At 50.5% G+C, this 15143-nt stretch overlaps 1 protein-coding gene across 2 annotated transcripts in view; it reads right to left on the bottom strand.

The window, feature by feature from the left end:
- HNRNPA2B1 (heterogeneous nuclear ribonucleoprotein A2/B1) overlaps positions 1–15143 on the bottom strand; it is a 265052-nt gene that overhangs the window by 239595 nt on the left and 10314 nt on the right. For both annotated transcript variants that reach the window (XM_085631649.1, XM_085631648.1), the window contains exon 3: positions 2713–2859. In XM_085631649.1, coding sequence (XP_085487775.1) covers positions 2713–2859 — 147 coding nt within the window. The remainder of the gene's footprint in view (positions 1–2712; positions 2860–15143) is intronic.

The following is a 15143-nucleotide window of genomic DNA, read 5'->3' as shown; positions in this document are numbered from 1 at the left end:
GTCGGGCGATATGATTCCCCCACCCCTGCCCTTAGCCAAGCATGGCGACTGAGAAGGACGCTGGTGTTGATGGCCCTGGAGGCTGTGTCTGCTGCATCTAGGGCACAACGTATGGAGGTATTCGTGATTGTTTTACCCTCTTGAATTAACTCGTTGGCCCTAGCTTTATATTTTTCAGGGAGATGGTGCATTATGCTTTCTAACTTGTCATAATGAGCCCTGTCATATCTGGCCAGTAGTGCCCGAGTGTTTGCTATACGCCATATGTTGGCCGCCTGGGATGCTGTGCGTTTGCCTGATGCATCTAGTTTTGATTCTTTGTCAGGTGGTGGTGCATCACCTGACGCTTGTGAATTTGCCCTTCTACGTGCCATAGATACTACTAAAGAATCTAGCGGCGCTGGTCCTCTGATGTAGGAGCGATCTGAGGGAGCAGGTTTATATTTTTTTTCAATACGTGGGTTAATGACCCTGGCTCTAACTGGGTCCTTAAAAACTTCTGCCGCATGCTTTACCACTCCTTTGAGCATGGGCAGTATGGAGGTGGACCTATGTGAGGTATCAAATGTGTCTAGGAGGAAATCTTCCTCCACGGGGTCGGTATTCAAGTCCACCCCGTGATAATGTGCCGCCCTTTGCAGAAGATGGTTGAACCCCAATGAATCTTCTGGTGGAGATGGTCTAGAAGGGTAAAGATAGTCTTGTGGGACGTTGGGGATATCTGGAATATTGTAATCGTCCCATGGGTCTGGGGAGCCTGTAGGGGTGGGGTCCTGTGGCACATCCCCTATATCATGATATGGGTCCCCCTGATCATCATCGTCTGGAGACGGGGTCGGAAAACGATGAGGTGGGGCTGGAGAGGGCGGAGTGGGTGGAGGTGGGGAAGGAGGAGGAGGAGGTGGTGGAGGGGAAGGTATTCTGAACAGAGAGGTAGCAGAGTCCTTCCTCTTTGGAGGTGGCGGCGGAGCAGGCTTCTCCAAAGGCTTCTCCAAATGTCTCTTTTTGGAAGAGAGTGTCAAATGTCCAGTTTTTGGATCCTTGGTGAGAGTTTTTTGCAAGGGATCCGGTGTAAATAGCTTTGGTGAGGTTATTTGGTCCGTCGGCGCCGAAGGCCGATGTCTTTTTAGATTTTTCTGTGCCGGTTTGTTGCTTAGAACCCGGCTTGGGACCCTCCGGTCTCTTGGTCGGCGCCGAGATGGGCTTCGGCTTGGAAGTGTCGGTGGCCTTGTGTGGTTTGGTCGGTACCGAAGATGGCGTCGGTACTGAAGAGCTGGGTTTCGACCCAGAGGGCTTCGGTGCAGACCTCGGTGTCGAGGTGGAGGCCGGTTTCTTTTTCGGTGCCGAAGTGTGTTTCTCGGCACCGCTGGTAGGCTGGCTTGAGCCCGAGCCGCCGGAAGGCTTACTTGGCTTCTTCACCGGTGGGGTGTGTGAAGCAGTGTCTCTGGTCTTGCTTTGGCCCGGAGGCAAAGGCGTGACCGAAGCCCTTTTGGGTGCCGGCGCGGGTGTGTGTGTGTGGGGGGGGGGGGTGGGGGGGGTAGATTGGTACTCCCGACCCTCTGCGCCGGCGTGATGTCTTCCACATCTGACTCGTCGGCCTCGGAAGCTCTGACGGGGTCCTCTTCGGTGCGATGATGTTCCGGATCGTCGATGTCGTCTCCGAAGATGTAGACTGGAATGGATGTCGTGTGCCATGTTCCTTCTGGCTCTTCGGTCCCGAATAGTCTTTTTGGATCGGAAAGACTTACAGGCCGGACAGTCTCGAGCCTCGTGTTCAGGGGAGAGGCGGAAGTTGCATACCTCATGAAGATCGGTGTGGGGAAGTTTGGACCCACATCGAGGGTACTTTTTAAATGGAGTTCTTTCCATGAGCCGGGACCGGAGCTTGGGTAGGCCCGAAGGCCGCCGTCGACGACTGGAACCGAAGGTTTGTGCCGATGAGAAGGCGCGTTGATTGAAGAGATCGCGATCGAAACAATACCGCGAATTGGGGTGAGGATTGCCCGTCGAAATGGAAGCTGTTCGGAACCAGAGCGCGAAGATTACATCAGAGCCCGATGGCGGAAAAAAACAATCTGAGGATGGAGCCGAAGCCCATGCGCGATACCATCCAAAGGAGGAGTCACCGACCTCGTGACTTCCAAAGACTTTCCAAGAGGAAAAACAAACTGCAAACATCCGGGCCCAACACCAGATGGCGATCTATGCAAAAGTGTGTAATCTGCAGCTCATATGCCTCGAACACTTAGTTTAGAAGAGCTCAAACAAAAGGACTCACTTGATATGCTGTGAAAAAACGAGTCTGCTGTAGGAGCACGAAGACAATCTGCTCACTTGCTGAGAAATTAATAAACCAAACAATGCGGTCGATTGGCTCAGTTACAGACGTTGTGCCAAAACTAGTTTCCAATTTTAAATTACCAAAGGATGTTCTAAATAATGGGGAATATTCCATGTATGACACGGAAGACTAAAGATCAAACCCAAGACTTGTGGCAGGCGAGTTAAAATAGGTCTCATTCAATGGAAGCACCCAATAACAATGAACCAATTGCTGGCACATTTAGAAAATGATTAAATTCCCTGTAGGGGCTTTTTCTTTTTGACATTTCCACCAACCCGCTCCCTCCAAATATCCACTTACCTCCAAGAAACTCAGACATTAAAACGATTTAGTTTTTTTAAATGGGTTGTGGTTGTGCACAGGCTTACCTCTCTGGCTACTGCTCTTTTCGGCTCCACTACCCTTCCATCAATTGAATGAGGCCTGGCAGACATGGATGCATCCACTTCATTCATCGAGGAGAATGTAACAAAGCCAAACCCCCTTGATCGCTTGCTTCCAGGATCTCTCATAACCTATAAGACATGTTATTGTAGGTCTGTGTTAAAATAGCTTTCACACAATTCACGAGAAGACCGTAAACATGACCATGCATTTTATCTCAACACAGCAAGGAAACAGTACGTGAATGAAGTATCTATAGTTAAAGTTCTGAGTTATACGGCAAGCTGCATCTATTTTCAATGACAAAATATTCAGATCAACATTTTCGTAAAACTGGGACCTCATCAATGATGGTTTACATTACTATACAGGCCAAAATAACTGACTTTTTGACAAAAATATTACATTTTCATATTCTATTCTACTAGGCTCATATCGAAGGATACGGGTGTTACATATTAGATAAGATAATCAACCGTGGCAAACATTGTCTCGGTGTTCCTTGAGCCGGATTAAGTTTTATTACGAGAAGTTACTTAGCTGTAGGTTTCCAGTGCCATTACATTCCCATGTGTCGAGCTGTGATTTCTTACCTGTAATTATGCTTCTCCTGCCTTGCTATTGTTCAGTGTCAGCTGAAAAATGCAAAGACAAATCGAGCTCATTTCAAAGAAACTAAACTCTAGCCAATTAGGTGCTGGTGCTCTCAGCTTTGCCCCTCCCTGATGGCTTCACATCTCAAATGACTTAGTATAAGGGTAGAATTATATAAGTATATACGGAATGCTTGAGGTGAGCCTCTATTTGGGAGGATAGTGGACACCATGTTAATCTATGAAAGATACCAATGCTGGAAAACTATTTACAGGCAAGTAACTTGTTTATCCTCCAGCTTTGTATCTTCCATAGCTTTGCATGGTCTTAACAGAATAGTATCCAGTGTTAAGAAATTGATTATATACATCAGGAGAGGAAGGTGGTATTAAATAGATATGCTCATCTTTGAAGAGATGACTAGGAATGAATATGCTACTTACCAGTATGCATCTGTTCTTGGCATGTAGGGCTGCTGACATTCATATCTGTGCATAGATCGCCGCCTAGTGTTGGGTCCGGATGTTTGCACGTTGTTGTCCTGGAAGAGTCTTCGAAGTATCCTTGGATAGGTGACTCCTCCCCTGGACTACAGTGCGCATGGGCATCCTCTCCATCCTCAGATTGTTTTTCGCCATTGTGGCAGTGATGGAGTAGATACAGAAAGTGATGACCATGCTTGCAGTAATTCTGAGAGCTGCAGCTGCGACAGGCGCCGGGGAGGAGGGAGGGCGATATGAATGTCAGCAGCCCTACATGCCAAGAACAGATGCATACTGGTAAGTAGCATATTCAGTTCGAGGCATGTGGGCTGCTGAATTCATATCTGTGCATAGAATACATAGCAGTGCCCTCTATTAGCGGCGGCTACCCGTGCCAGCTGCAGCGGTCTGAAAAAGTGTTTTGAGAACAGCCTGTCCTACAGCTGCCTGCTGTTTTGACTGCACATCTACGCAATAGTGTTTTGTAAATGTGTGTGTAGTGGACCATGTGGCTGCTCTGCATATATCATGCAGGGGAATATTTCCTAGGAAGGCCATGGAAGCCCCCAACTTACGTGTTGAGTGGGCTCGTGGTGGAATAGTTAATGTGCGTTTTGCCTTTTGATAACAGATTTGAATACACTTAACTATCCATCTGGCTATCCCTGCTTTGGAGATGGCGTTACCTTTGTGGTGTGGGGCAAAGGCAACGAACAGTTGTTTTGTCTTCCTGAATGGTTTAGTCCTGTCTATGTAGTACATGAGGGCCCTCCGTACATCTAGTGTATGTAGTGCCCTTTCTGCAACAGTTTGTGGGTTTTGGAAGAAAACGGGCAGTTCAATAGTCTGGTTCATGTGGAACTGCGATATTACCTTGGGCATGAACTTGGGGTTGGTACGTAGTACGACCCTGTTAGCGTGAACCTGAATAAATGGCTCTTGAACGGTTAGTGCCTGGAGTTCACTAACTCTTCTGAGGGAAGTGATCGCTACTAGGAAGGCCACTTTCCAGGTAAGGAATTGAATCTCGCATGAGTGTAGAGGTTCAAAGGGTGGACCCATCAGGCGTGTGAGGACCAAGTTGAGGTTCCACATTGGAGCCGGTGGGTGACTAGGTGGAATGACTCGTTTGAGCCCTTCCAAGAATGCTTTGATGGCAGGCACTCTGAATAGAGAGAGGTGCTGCCTGGTTTGCAGATAGGCTGATATTGCGGTCAAATGGACACGTATAGAGGTGTACGCCAGATTGCATCGATATAGGTGTAAGAGATAACAGATGATGTTTTGGATGGATGCGTCCAGCGGGTTGATGTCATTATTACCGCAATAAATGACGAACCTTTTCCATTTGGCTGCATAGCAAGCTCTGGTAGTGGGTCTCCTGGCCTCCTTGATGATGTCCATACAGTCAGGTGGCAGGTTGAGATAGCCAAACTCTAGGACTTCAGGAGCCAGATCGCCAGATTCAGCTGTTGCGGATCTGGGTGCTGAACCTCTCCATGGTTCTGCGTCAAATGCGCGGGTTTGATCCGCAGCCTTTGATGCGGCACCACGGAAAGTTCGAGGAAGGTGGTGTACCACGGCTGGCGTGCCCACGTGGGAGCAACTAGGACGAGTGTCAGGGAGTGTTGTCGGAGTTTGCGGGCCACTAGCGGTATCAATGGCGCTGGGGGAAAAGCGTACGCAAATCTGCCGGACCAGTTCATCCATATCGCATTGCCCTGCGACTGCGGATGTGGGAATCTGGCGGCGAAGCTTGGGCATTTTGCGTTTTCGCTTGTCGCGAATAGGTCTATCTCGGGATGACCCCACTGCTGAAAGTACGGTCGGAGTACTGATGGGTGTAACTCCCACTCGTGCATTTGGTGGCTGTGTCTGCTGAGCAGATCCGCCATCTGGTTGTCCTTGCCAGGGAGGTGTTCCGCCATGAGGAACATGTTCCTTTGAATGGCCCACTTCCACATGCTCTGAGCCAGATGAGACAACTGTGGAGAGTGTGTGCCTCCCTGTTTCTGTATGTAGTACATTGCGGTCATGTTGTCCGTCCGGATCAACACGACCTTGTTGCATAGATGTACTTTGAATGCCTTCATGGCTAGGAAGATTGCCATCAATTCCAGAAGGTTGATGTGCAACTTCTTTTGTTGTGTTGTCCATAGTCCTTGCACTGTGTAGTGGAGTACATGAGCTCCCCATCCCTGGAGAGACGCGTCCGCTGTCAGTACTATTTGTGGGACAGGCTCTTGGAACGGTCGGCCCTTGCAAAGGTTTTGTGGATTCCACCAATGCAGAGAGTTGTATGCCCGACCGCTCACCAACACTAGGTCCTTTAACTGTCCTTGAGCCTGATTCCACTGACGTGCTAGGCACTCCTGAAGTGGGCGCATATGTAATCTCGCGTGCGGGACTATGAAGATGCAGGAGGCCATCATGCCTATCAACTGCATGAACACTCGCGCTGGAAGTGAGTGATTGGGTTTGAATTTGGAGATCAGCAGTTGTATGCTGTCGATCCTCACTAAATTTGGCTGAGCTGTGGCCGCCAGAGTGTCTATAGTCGCACCTAGGTACTGTTGTACGTGTGCGGGCTGGAGATGGGACTTTGGATAATTCAGTGAGAATCCCAGACTGTGAAGAAGGTGAATGGTGCGGGATATGTGGCTTGCACATTGCTGGGCTGACTTCGCTTGAACGAGCCAGTCGTCTAGGTAGGGGTAGACGTGTATATGCTGCCTCCGTAGATGTGCTGCCACCGTAGCTAGGCACTTCGTGAAAACCCTGGGCGCTGTTGTCACGCCGAAGGGAAGGACTTTGAACTGATAGTGCTGCCCCTGAACAGTGAACCTGAGGTATTTTTTGTGTGAGGGGTGGATGGGTATGTGAAAGTACGCATCCTTGAGGTCCAGTGTGGCTAGGAAGTCTCCCTGCGTGAGAAGCGGAAGGACTTGCTGTAGAGTGAGCATATGAAAGTGCTCTGAAAGAATGTACTGGTTCAGGGGTCTCAGGTCCAATATAGGTCTGAGCGACCCGTCCTTTTTTGGAATTAAGAAGTAGAGGGAGTACACTCCCGCACCCTGCTCGTGGATGGGTACGACCTCTATAGCGCCTTTTAGAAGCATACTTTGCACTTCTTGCTGTAAGAGCGTTAAGTGCTCTGAGGACATAGGACGGCTTCTTGGTGGTATTGTGGGTGGAGTGGAGGTTAACTCCAGACAGTAACCGTATTTTATAATATCTTTGACCCACCTGTCCGTGGTGATGGAATTCCATGTGGACAGGAACCTTTGTAGCCTTCCCCCGACAGGTGTTATGTGGTCGGGAGGAAGGGAGAGGGCGTCACTGCTTGTTCTTGGGGGAGGACCTGGTGTTGCCGTAGCCGCGTCCTCTGCCCTTTGTGCTGGAGCCACGATATCCACCTCGGGTGTTTTTATCATAGGTGGTCTGTGTATTGCCTTTGTTATATGTTTGTTGTGACCCCTGTCCTCTACCTGCTCCCTTGTTTCCGGGGCGACGAAAGGAGCCGCTCCGAAAGGACTGAGTTTGTAGTGCGCCCATGGACTTTGCAGTGTCCGTATCCTTTTTTATCTTTTCGAGGGTGGTGTCAACCTCTGGCCCGAATAAATAGTCGGGGTTGACGGGCTGGTTCAGTATATTGTTTTGTACCTCAGGCTTGAATCCTGAGATCCGTAGCCAGGCATGTCGTCGCAACATGACGCTTGTGTTTATGGCTCTGGCAGCCGTGTCTGCAACATCTAGTGCGCATTTGATGGAAGCGTTCGTTAGGAGCTGTCCTTCTCTGATGAGCATTTCTGCGCCTTCCTTGAACTGGTCAGGGAGATGTTGGAATATTTGCTCAAGTGTGTCATAGTGCGCTCTATCATAGCGAGCAAGGAGCGCCTGAGTGTTGGCTATGCGCCATATGTTGGCAGCTTGGGCGGCAACTCGCTTGCCAGAGGTTTCTAACACCTTGGACTCTTTGTCCGGGGGAGGAGCGTCACCTGTTGTTTGCGAGTGTGCCCTCTTGCGTGCATTCGCTACGACGATGGAGTCGAGTGGTAATTGTCCTCTGATGTAAGTAGGATCCCCAGGTGCTGATCTGTATTTTTTATCAATCCTGGGGTTTATCACTCGTGCCCTGGTGGGTTCTTTGAAAATGTCCTTGGCTGGATTGAGGACCCCCTTCAACATTGGCAGAGTCTTTACATGTCTTTCTGAGGATGCAAAGGTGTCCATTAGAAAGTCATCTTCGATGGTATCAGAGTGAAGCTGCACCCCATGGTTATTGGCAGCACGTTCGATAAGAGCATTGAACGCCGCAGTATCCTCCGTAGGAGATGTCTTTGCCCCATAGAGTTGTGGATCCTGTGCATCGAGAGGTGCACTGGGGTCTGCAGGGTCGCCCCAAGTTTGATCAGGGTCCTGCTGGTCATCAGGGTCCGTGTCTACATGGTAGGGGACTTGGTCAGCCATGTAGTCCTCCAATGCGTCTGTATCGGAGCGTGTGGGGGAGAACCGGTGTGGATCCTGGTAGGATGAATGGAAGGGTTCATAAAGGAGAGGTTCCGATTCTGCAGGCAACTTCCTTTTTAGTGGGATCCTGAAAGGGTCCAATGGCGGCTCCGAAGTTATCCTTCGGTCCTGGAGAATCATTCTGCCAGTGCCGGCGTCGATGATACGTGCCGGAGACGTCTCAGCAGGTGTGACTGTAGGTTGGGTGACCCGTGTCCTGAGTTGGAACATTTTTGGGATTGTTGACGGAGGCAAGCCGAAGGTAATGTTGGTCGGCACCGAAGAGGCTGCGGGAGCTCCGACCGAACCGGAGCCCGACGTGTCCTGGAGGACAGGTGTGGTTTTGCTGCCTTGCGTCACACCAGGTCGTACTTGGGGCGCCTTCGAGGCTTTGGCACCGGCCAGGCTCGTAGAGGCGGCCGTAGATTTTTTCGGTGCCGGCGGGTCATCGAGTCGGGGTGAAGAGATCACCGTCGAAGTCTTCGATACCTGAGGCTTAGGTGTCGTCGAGGGAGCGATGTGAGACACAGCAGGCGGTACGGCCCTTGGTGTCGTCGGTGCCGGTAGCCGAGCAGGTTTGTCGGTGCCGATGGCTTTTTTACGTTTGTCGACTCCAACGTCGCCCGCCGCAAGTTCGGCACCGAAGTCCCTCTTGGTGCGGTCGGTGCTGACGCGGTGCGCTGGCGTCGAAGGCCTCGATCCGACCAGCGCTACTTTCAGTTTCGGTTTCGGTAGAACCTGAGCAGCTTTCGGTTTCGGTTTTGTGATAGGGAAACCAGCCTGTTTATGTAGTAATGGCTGCCGCTAAACGTCCGAGGCCGGGCCCGAGGGCGGGGCCGAAGAACTGCGGGATGGGTCTCGGGTAAGGCCCGAAGGCGATCCCTCGACCGGAGCCATAGGCTGTGGCACTGGTGTTTGAACGGTTTGAACAGGTAGGCCTTGTTCATCATTGGAGCTACTTTCTTCGGCCCCGAAGGCCTCCTCGTCGTCTCCTACCTCGGTGTCGTCTTCACCTCTGTGGAAGAGTGACTCGCCTTCCTCGTCCGATCCGGGTTCGTGTTCGGAAACGGGACTGGAGGGCAAGACTTCCAATTCCTCGACGTCTTCGGCCTCGCCGAAGATGTCTGTCGGGGCCGGTGCCGCGTGCTGCGCCTCGAGTCTCGCCGCTCGTCGATTCCGCAGAGTCTTCTTCGAGCGGAACCGGGCACAGGCCATGCATGTTGATTCGTCGTGGTCCGGCGAAAGGCATTTGTTGCACACCGGATGGACGTCGATGTGTGGGTACTTCGCATTGCATACCGGACACCTTTTGAATGGCGTCCTGGATTCCATCGTCGAAGTAGTCGATGGACAGGTAAATGCGAAAGCAGTCGATGCTGAAAGTTAGTAAACTAACAAATTCTATCGAAACCCGATCGATAAACAGTACCGACGCGAACTAAAGGCCTTTTGGCCTCGAAAAAATATTTTCCTAACTTGAGCTAAGATAGCACATCCGAACCCAATGGCGGAAAAAAACAATCTGAGGATGGAGAGGATGCCCATGCGCACTGTAGTCCAGGGGAGGAGTCACCTATCCAAGGATACTTCGAAGACTCTTCCAGGACAACAACGTGCAAACATCCGGACCCAACACTAGGCGGCGATCTATGCACAGATATGAATTCAGCAGCCCACATGCCTCGAACCCGGCTGTCCACCGCTGCATCCCTATATGGAACTGCTCCCAAGCAATGTCTCATGTGCGCAAGTTCCTCATTGTTGAAGCATGACAAATGTCTACTAGTAGCACTCCTGCCTAGAGCACTGATGAAGTTGCCATAATCCTTGTGGAATGGGCTATAACTATGTGAGAGGACTTCCTACTTTTGCTAGACTAAAAGCTATTGTTTTAGCTACCCATCTTGATATTCCGTGGTTTTGAGACTGGGACGCCTTTACAAGGTCCGGAGGAGGACACTAGAGTCTGGTTCGATTCCCTTATTTGCTTAGTTTTATCCTTAGAGAACAGCAGGGAATGTTCTATGGTCGTAAAGGCAAGGATCTGACTCCTCGCTGTACTAACTCTCCTCAACGATGTTATGGCCAAAACAAAAGCAGATTTCCAGGTCAAGGATTTTAGGCTTGATTTATGAATTGGTTTAATCAGGTCTGCCAGCAACATGATTGTTAAAGCTCAAACTGCGGTCAGTGTCATAGACGGTATGAATACTTACTTCATAAACCTTTTTAGAATCTTGTGTGACCCTTATGTGTTCACACAAGATACAGTATTCGAAATGGCCGTCAGGTAAATTCCGATTGAGGTATATTGTGTCCCCGTAAATCCCTAGTAAGTGGTACCCTGGGTACCTAGGGACCGGGAGCTGAAGAGGACCCCTAGTAGCTCCCCCTCCCCCCTCACTAGGACCATGCCATTGCCCTTGCAGCTTGAATACCCCAGAGAGGAAAAAGACAGACAACATGGCACCCTGCCAGGGTGCCGTGCCATGCCAGCCAGCACTGCCTGAAGGTATAGGTAAGTCAACCCTCTAGCAGGCCTTACAGCCCTAAGGAAGGGTGCACTATACCACAGGTGAGGGCATATCTGCATACTCAAGTCAATTCTCAAATATTGTAAGTACAAGTAAGCCATGAGTGTGAGAAAGTGCCATCTTTCTTGCATGGTATGCCCCCACTTTTTGCTGAATGTACTTTGACTGGGTGTGCCCTGGACTCTGCCAATCAGGTGCCCAGGGCCCATGTTCCTTCCCTAAAACAAACCAAACCCAAATTGGCAAACCCTGGCCACATGTCAGCCCCTGGTAAATGGTACCCTAAGTACCCAGGGCTTCGTGACCAAGGAAGACCTCTAAGAGCTGCAGCACTCCTTGCGCCACCCTTAGAGGCCCTGTACCCTTACACACGCACACTGCCTTTGCAGGCTGAGTGTTTGGGTGCAAGACAAAAACAAAGTCGACATGGCACACATCCCTGTGTGCCATGCCCAACACCTACACTGCCATGGCATACATCAGTCACCCCTCTAGCTGTTTGCCTTATGCCAATGGTGTGGGCACAGGAGCAGGAGCCCTGTGCCCCTACAGTGCCCAGGTCCATTCCTGAGCCCTGTAAGTGCAGTGCTGCCATTTAAGAGTACATGGTGCCGAGAGCTCGTCAAACACGAGCTCCACAGCACCATAATGGCAACACGAAAGACTGAGAAGTTTGGTATCAAACTTCTCAGGACATTAAACCCACACTGATGCCAGTGTGGGATTTAATGTACCCAGCACCCCAGAGGGCATCTTAGAGGTGCCCCCTTAAACCTAACCTACAAATCTACGTCTGCTCTGAGGCTGCCTAGGCTGCCACCCAGCAGAAATGTTGCTGGACCCCTGGGTAGGAGAGCCCCTGCTCTCCTGGTCCTGCAACAATGCACATCCTGGGCGAGGTGCTAAATCTCCTCCCCCAGGATGGGCAGGGGGAAGCTTCAAAGGCATGCCGCCTCTGTGAGCTTCCCCAGGCCCCTGCAACCCCCCACTCTGGCGGGAAGCTTTGGCCGGAAACCCCAAATAAGGACAGGGGATGTGCCAGCCTGCCAACCCCACCCCTCAGGTGGGGGAGGCGAGGTGAAGCACATCTCCGGGCTCTCGCCATCTTGAAGATGGGAAGCCCTACCCTATCAGGACTAGGCTACTGCCCCCCTCCCACAGGAGAGAAGCAGGATAGGGGGTGTACCCACCCCAGGACGGGGACCCATTGGTCCCTGCCCTTCACCTACCTGTAACGCCCCTAAATCTAGTATTTAGGGGCACCCTGAACCTTCCTTCCTCAGATTCCAGATTCAAAACTACGAAGAGCAAGAAGAAAGAAGACCTGCTCTGCAGCTGCTGAAAAGAGGAAGACACCAACTGCTTTGGCCCCAGCCCTACCGGCCTGTCGACCCTTGAACCTGCTCCTGCTCCAGCCCGGCATCTCTTGTGGCTAGCAACCTCACCAACCCCGGAGGACCTGGCTACCTTTTGGCTCTAAGCCCCTGGGACTCCCATGAGTAGAGGCTCTACTCGAAACCTATCTCTAACCCCTGCCAGCAGCCCGGAACTGCGAACCCAGCACACTCTGCACCAGCCAAGCCTGGCCAGTGCCGGAGTGAACAAAGACCCTGAGGACGACCCCACGGCGACTGTGACCCCGAGTCCGGCACCCAAGGACCTCCCTCGACACTCCTGAAGAAGCCTGCTGCCTCAGAACAAGGTGCCCCCCCCCACTGCGATCAACAGAGGGTAAGATTTCCCGACACCTAAAGGCACCCCTGCACGCTGCGCCCCACGGCCCCCTGTGCCCAATCCCGGGGTACCTACCTATCCTCCAACTACCCAACTTACCTCTCGAAGTGGTAGTGGCACCTGAAGAGTCCTCGTCCCCGAGCTTGCAGTCTTTTTCCAAACCGGAGATTTCCCATTGAAATCCATTGAGCGCCTGAAGGCTCAAAAGCCCTCTGCATCCAGCCACCCGAGTGGCCCTGGCAGTGAAAACTCTACACCTACCTACTTCCCCACTTGCCCTGAGTAAGTGACCAGGAGCCCAGCTCTCACAGCCGCGTGGCTTGCCAGTCAGCAGCCACCAAACAAGGCCCCCCCTATCCCTCATAGGATAACATTGGTCCTAACTCTCTCTGCACCCGGCCACCCTAGAGCCGCTGAGGGTGAACCAACTGTACCTACCTGACCCTGGGAGACCCCCGAGTCTGTGCCCAGAACCTCAAATCTGCCAGTCGAGTACTTACCCTTAAACCACAAACTCTATTTTCCTCATAGGGTAACATTGACTGGCTTTTTCCTGAAATTTGTTTTAAGTGTGGACTTTTCAAATCTTCAAATATTCACCAAAAATCAGCCGAGTGACAAAAACGAATTTACTCACCTGCTCTTAGGTGAGCTCCCAGTGCTGGATCTTGGTGCCCAGCACTGACTCTGAAAAATACCTACAACTGTACTTACCCTTAACTCAATTTTCTTCCATAGGAAACCATTGACTGTTTTTCTGTGAAATTTCTTTTAAGTGTCGATTTCTGCAATCTTTAAATATTCTTCAAAACTCGTATAATATCTGAAAACGTAATTACTTACCTGTTTTGGATAAAGGTCCCAGTACTGAGTCTAGGCACCCAGTACTGGATTACAAAAGTAACGAGAACATACTGTACCTGTAACCTGAATTTTCTTCCATAGGGAATCATTGACTGTTTTCTCTGAAATATTTTCTAAGTGTCAACTTTTAAAATAACTAAATATTAGTTAAAAATCATTACAGTACTTAAGTCGACTTTCATCACTTGATTCTGAGAACTGCCCCAGGACTGAATCTAGGATCCAGTCCTGGAATTCCAAAAGTAATCTAAAAAGTAATCTGTTGCAAATAGCTTGAATTTACCATTGAGCTCAATGTATTGTTGTGTTTAAAAATAGAGTTGCCTACTGCAACCACCTGTAACTGTTTACTAAAGTCTATTGCATATTGCAAAAGTATTTATATGAAACATCTCCTGTTGAGAAAGTATATTTTAAATCCAAGTGTTGGTTCTAAAATAAAACCAGCATATATTTTTTATATATAAACCATTGGCCTAGTGTTCAGTTATTGAGTGTTTGAAACCATTTGCTGACTGAGTGTGTACAACAAATGCTTTACACTGTCCTCTGGTACTGCCTTACTGCTCGACCAAGCTACCACTTTAGAGAGTAAGGTTATATCTAACTTTAACCTCTGTTAAACCCTGGGGGACTGTGGACTCTGTACACTATGTACCTATTAAGGAACAGTATATACAGAGCCACTTTCTCACAATGAGTACATGGGCTTCACGGAAACCATGAGTGCTTGGTACCAAACAACTCTTTGTAATAAATCCACACTGATGCCAGTGTGAGATTTATTACACCATGTACTCACAGGGCACCTCATAGGTGCTCAGTGAAAACATAGCTCTTTTCATCCACTTACCGCGAAACACTGCCACGGACAACACTGGTGCTGGGTCCCGGACGCTGCTAGTTCTCCCCCGCCGCCGTAGCTTCCAGCTCCGCACGGCCGCCGCAGGGGAGACTACAGCTCCCAGCGTGCTCTAGGGATTTGGCACGCCCACTTGCCGCCAGTTCGCGCCCGGAGGCGCATAAACGCCAGGAACTCCCTCCGCGTCGCGGGACGCGCGCGGGCGTCGCCGGGCTGAGCCCGGGCAGAGGGCGGGCCGTCTGTGGCCGTCAGGGGCCAAAGGAGGCTGGGCTGGGCCGCTCCTCTAAGCTCTGCTCCTTGGAACAGTGTGAACTATTCCCCACTGGCTAAGGCCATTTTATCCACTATTTGTCAGTCTGTTGCTCTGTTTAGAGTGTGTTCCTTTTATCTCATATTGTTTGGATTTTAGGTATTTGTGTTAGAGGTTCCTCACTGTTTATCGCTGTTGGCTCATTGGAATCATGGGGAAGCACTCCAAACCTACAGTTAGTCGCCCTATGACCAGACAGCTAGTCAACTCCATTCCACAGATCCCCAGTCTCACAGCGATAGATAAGATGCTGCAGAAGACCATCGGGGCGGTGGCCACAGCCATCGAAAATACTGAAAGACGGTTGTCGATTACACCGGCATTTAACTTGGCCCCTCCTTCTGATGGATTGGCTGACTTATCCTCATACCAGGTGGATCCTGGTGCGATGTCTTCCTTGTTGCCCTCGTTCACACAATTACCGTGTGCTCAGGCACAAATAGATGAGCCAGCTCTAGTGGAAGATGGGCCATCATCATCCTCCTTTGTTTCTATTGTGGCCCCCATAAAGCAGGTAAAGCCAAGG

Source organism: Triturus cristatus, chromosome 10 (assembly GCF_964204655.1).
Source record: "Triturus cristatus chromosome 10, aTriCri1.1, whole genome shotgun sequence".
Taxonomy (NCBI): Eukaryota; Metazoa; Chordata; class Amphibia; order Caudata; family Salamandridae; genus Triturus; species Triturus cristatus.
Note: the sequence above shows the minus strand (reverse complement) of the source record. Positions and strands in the feature narration are given on the sequence as shown.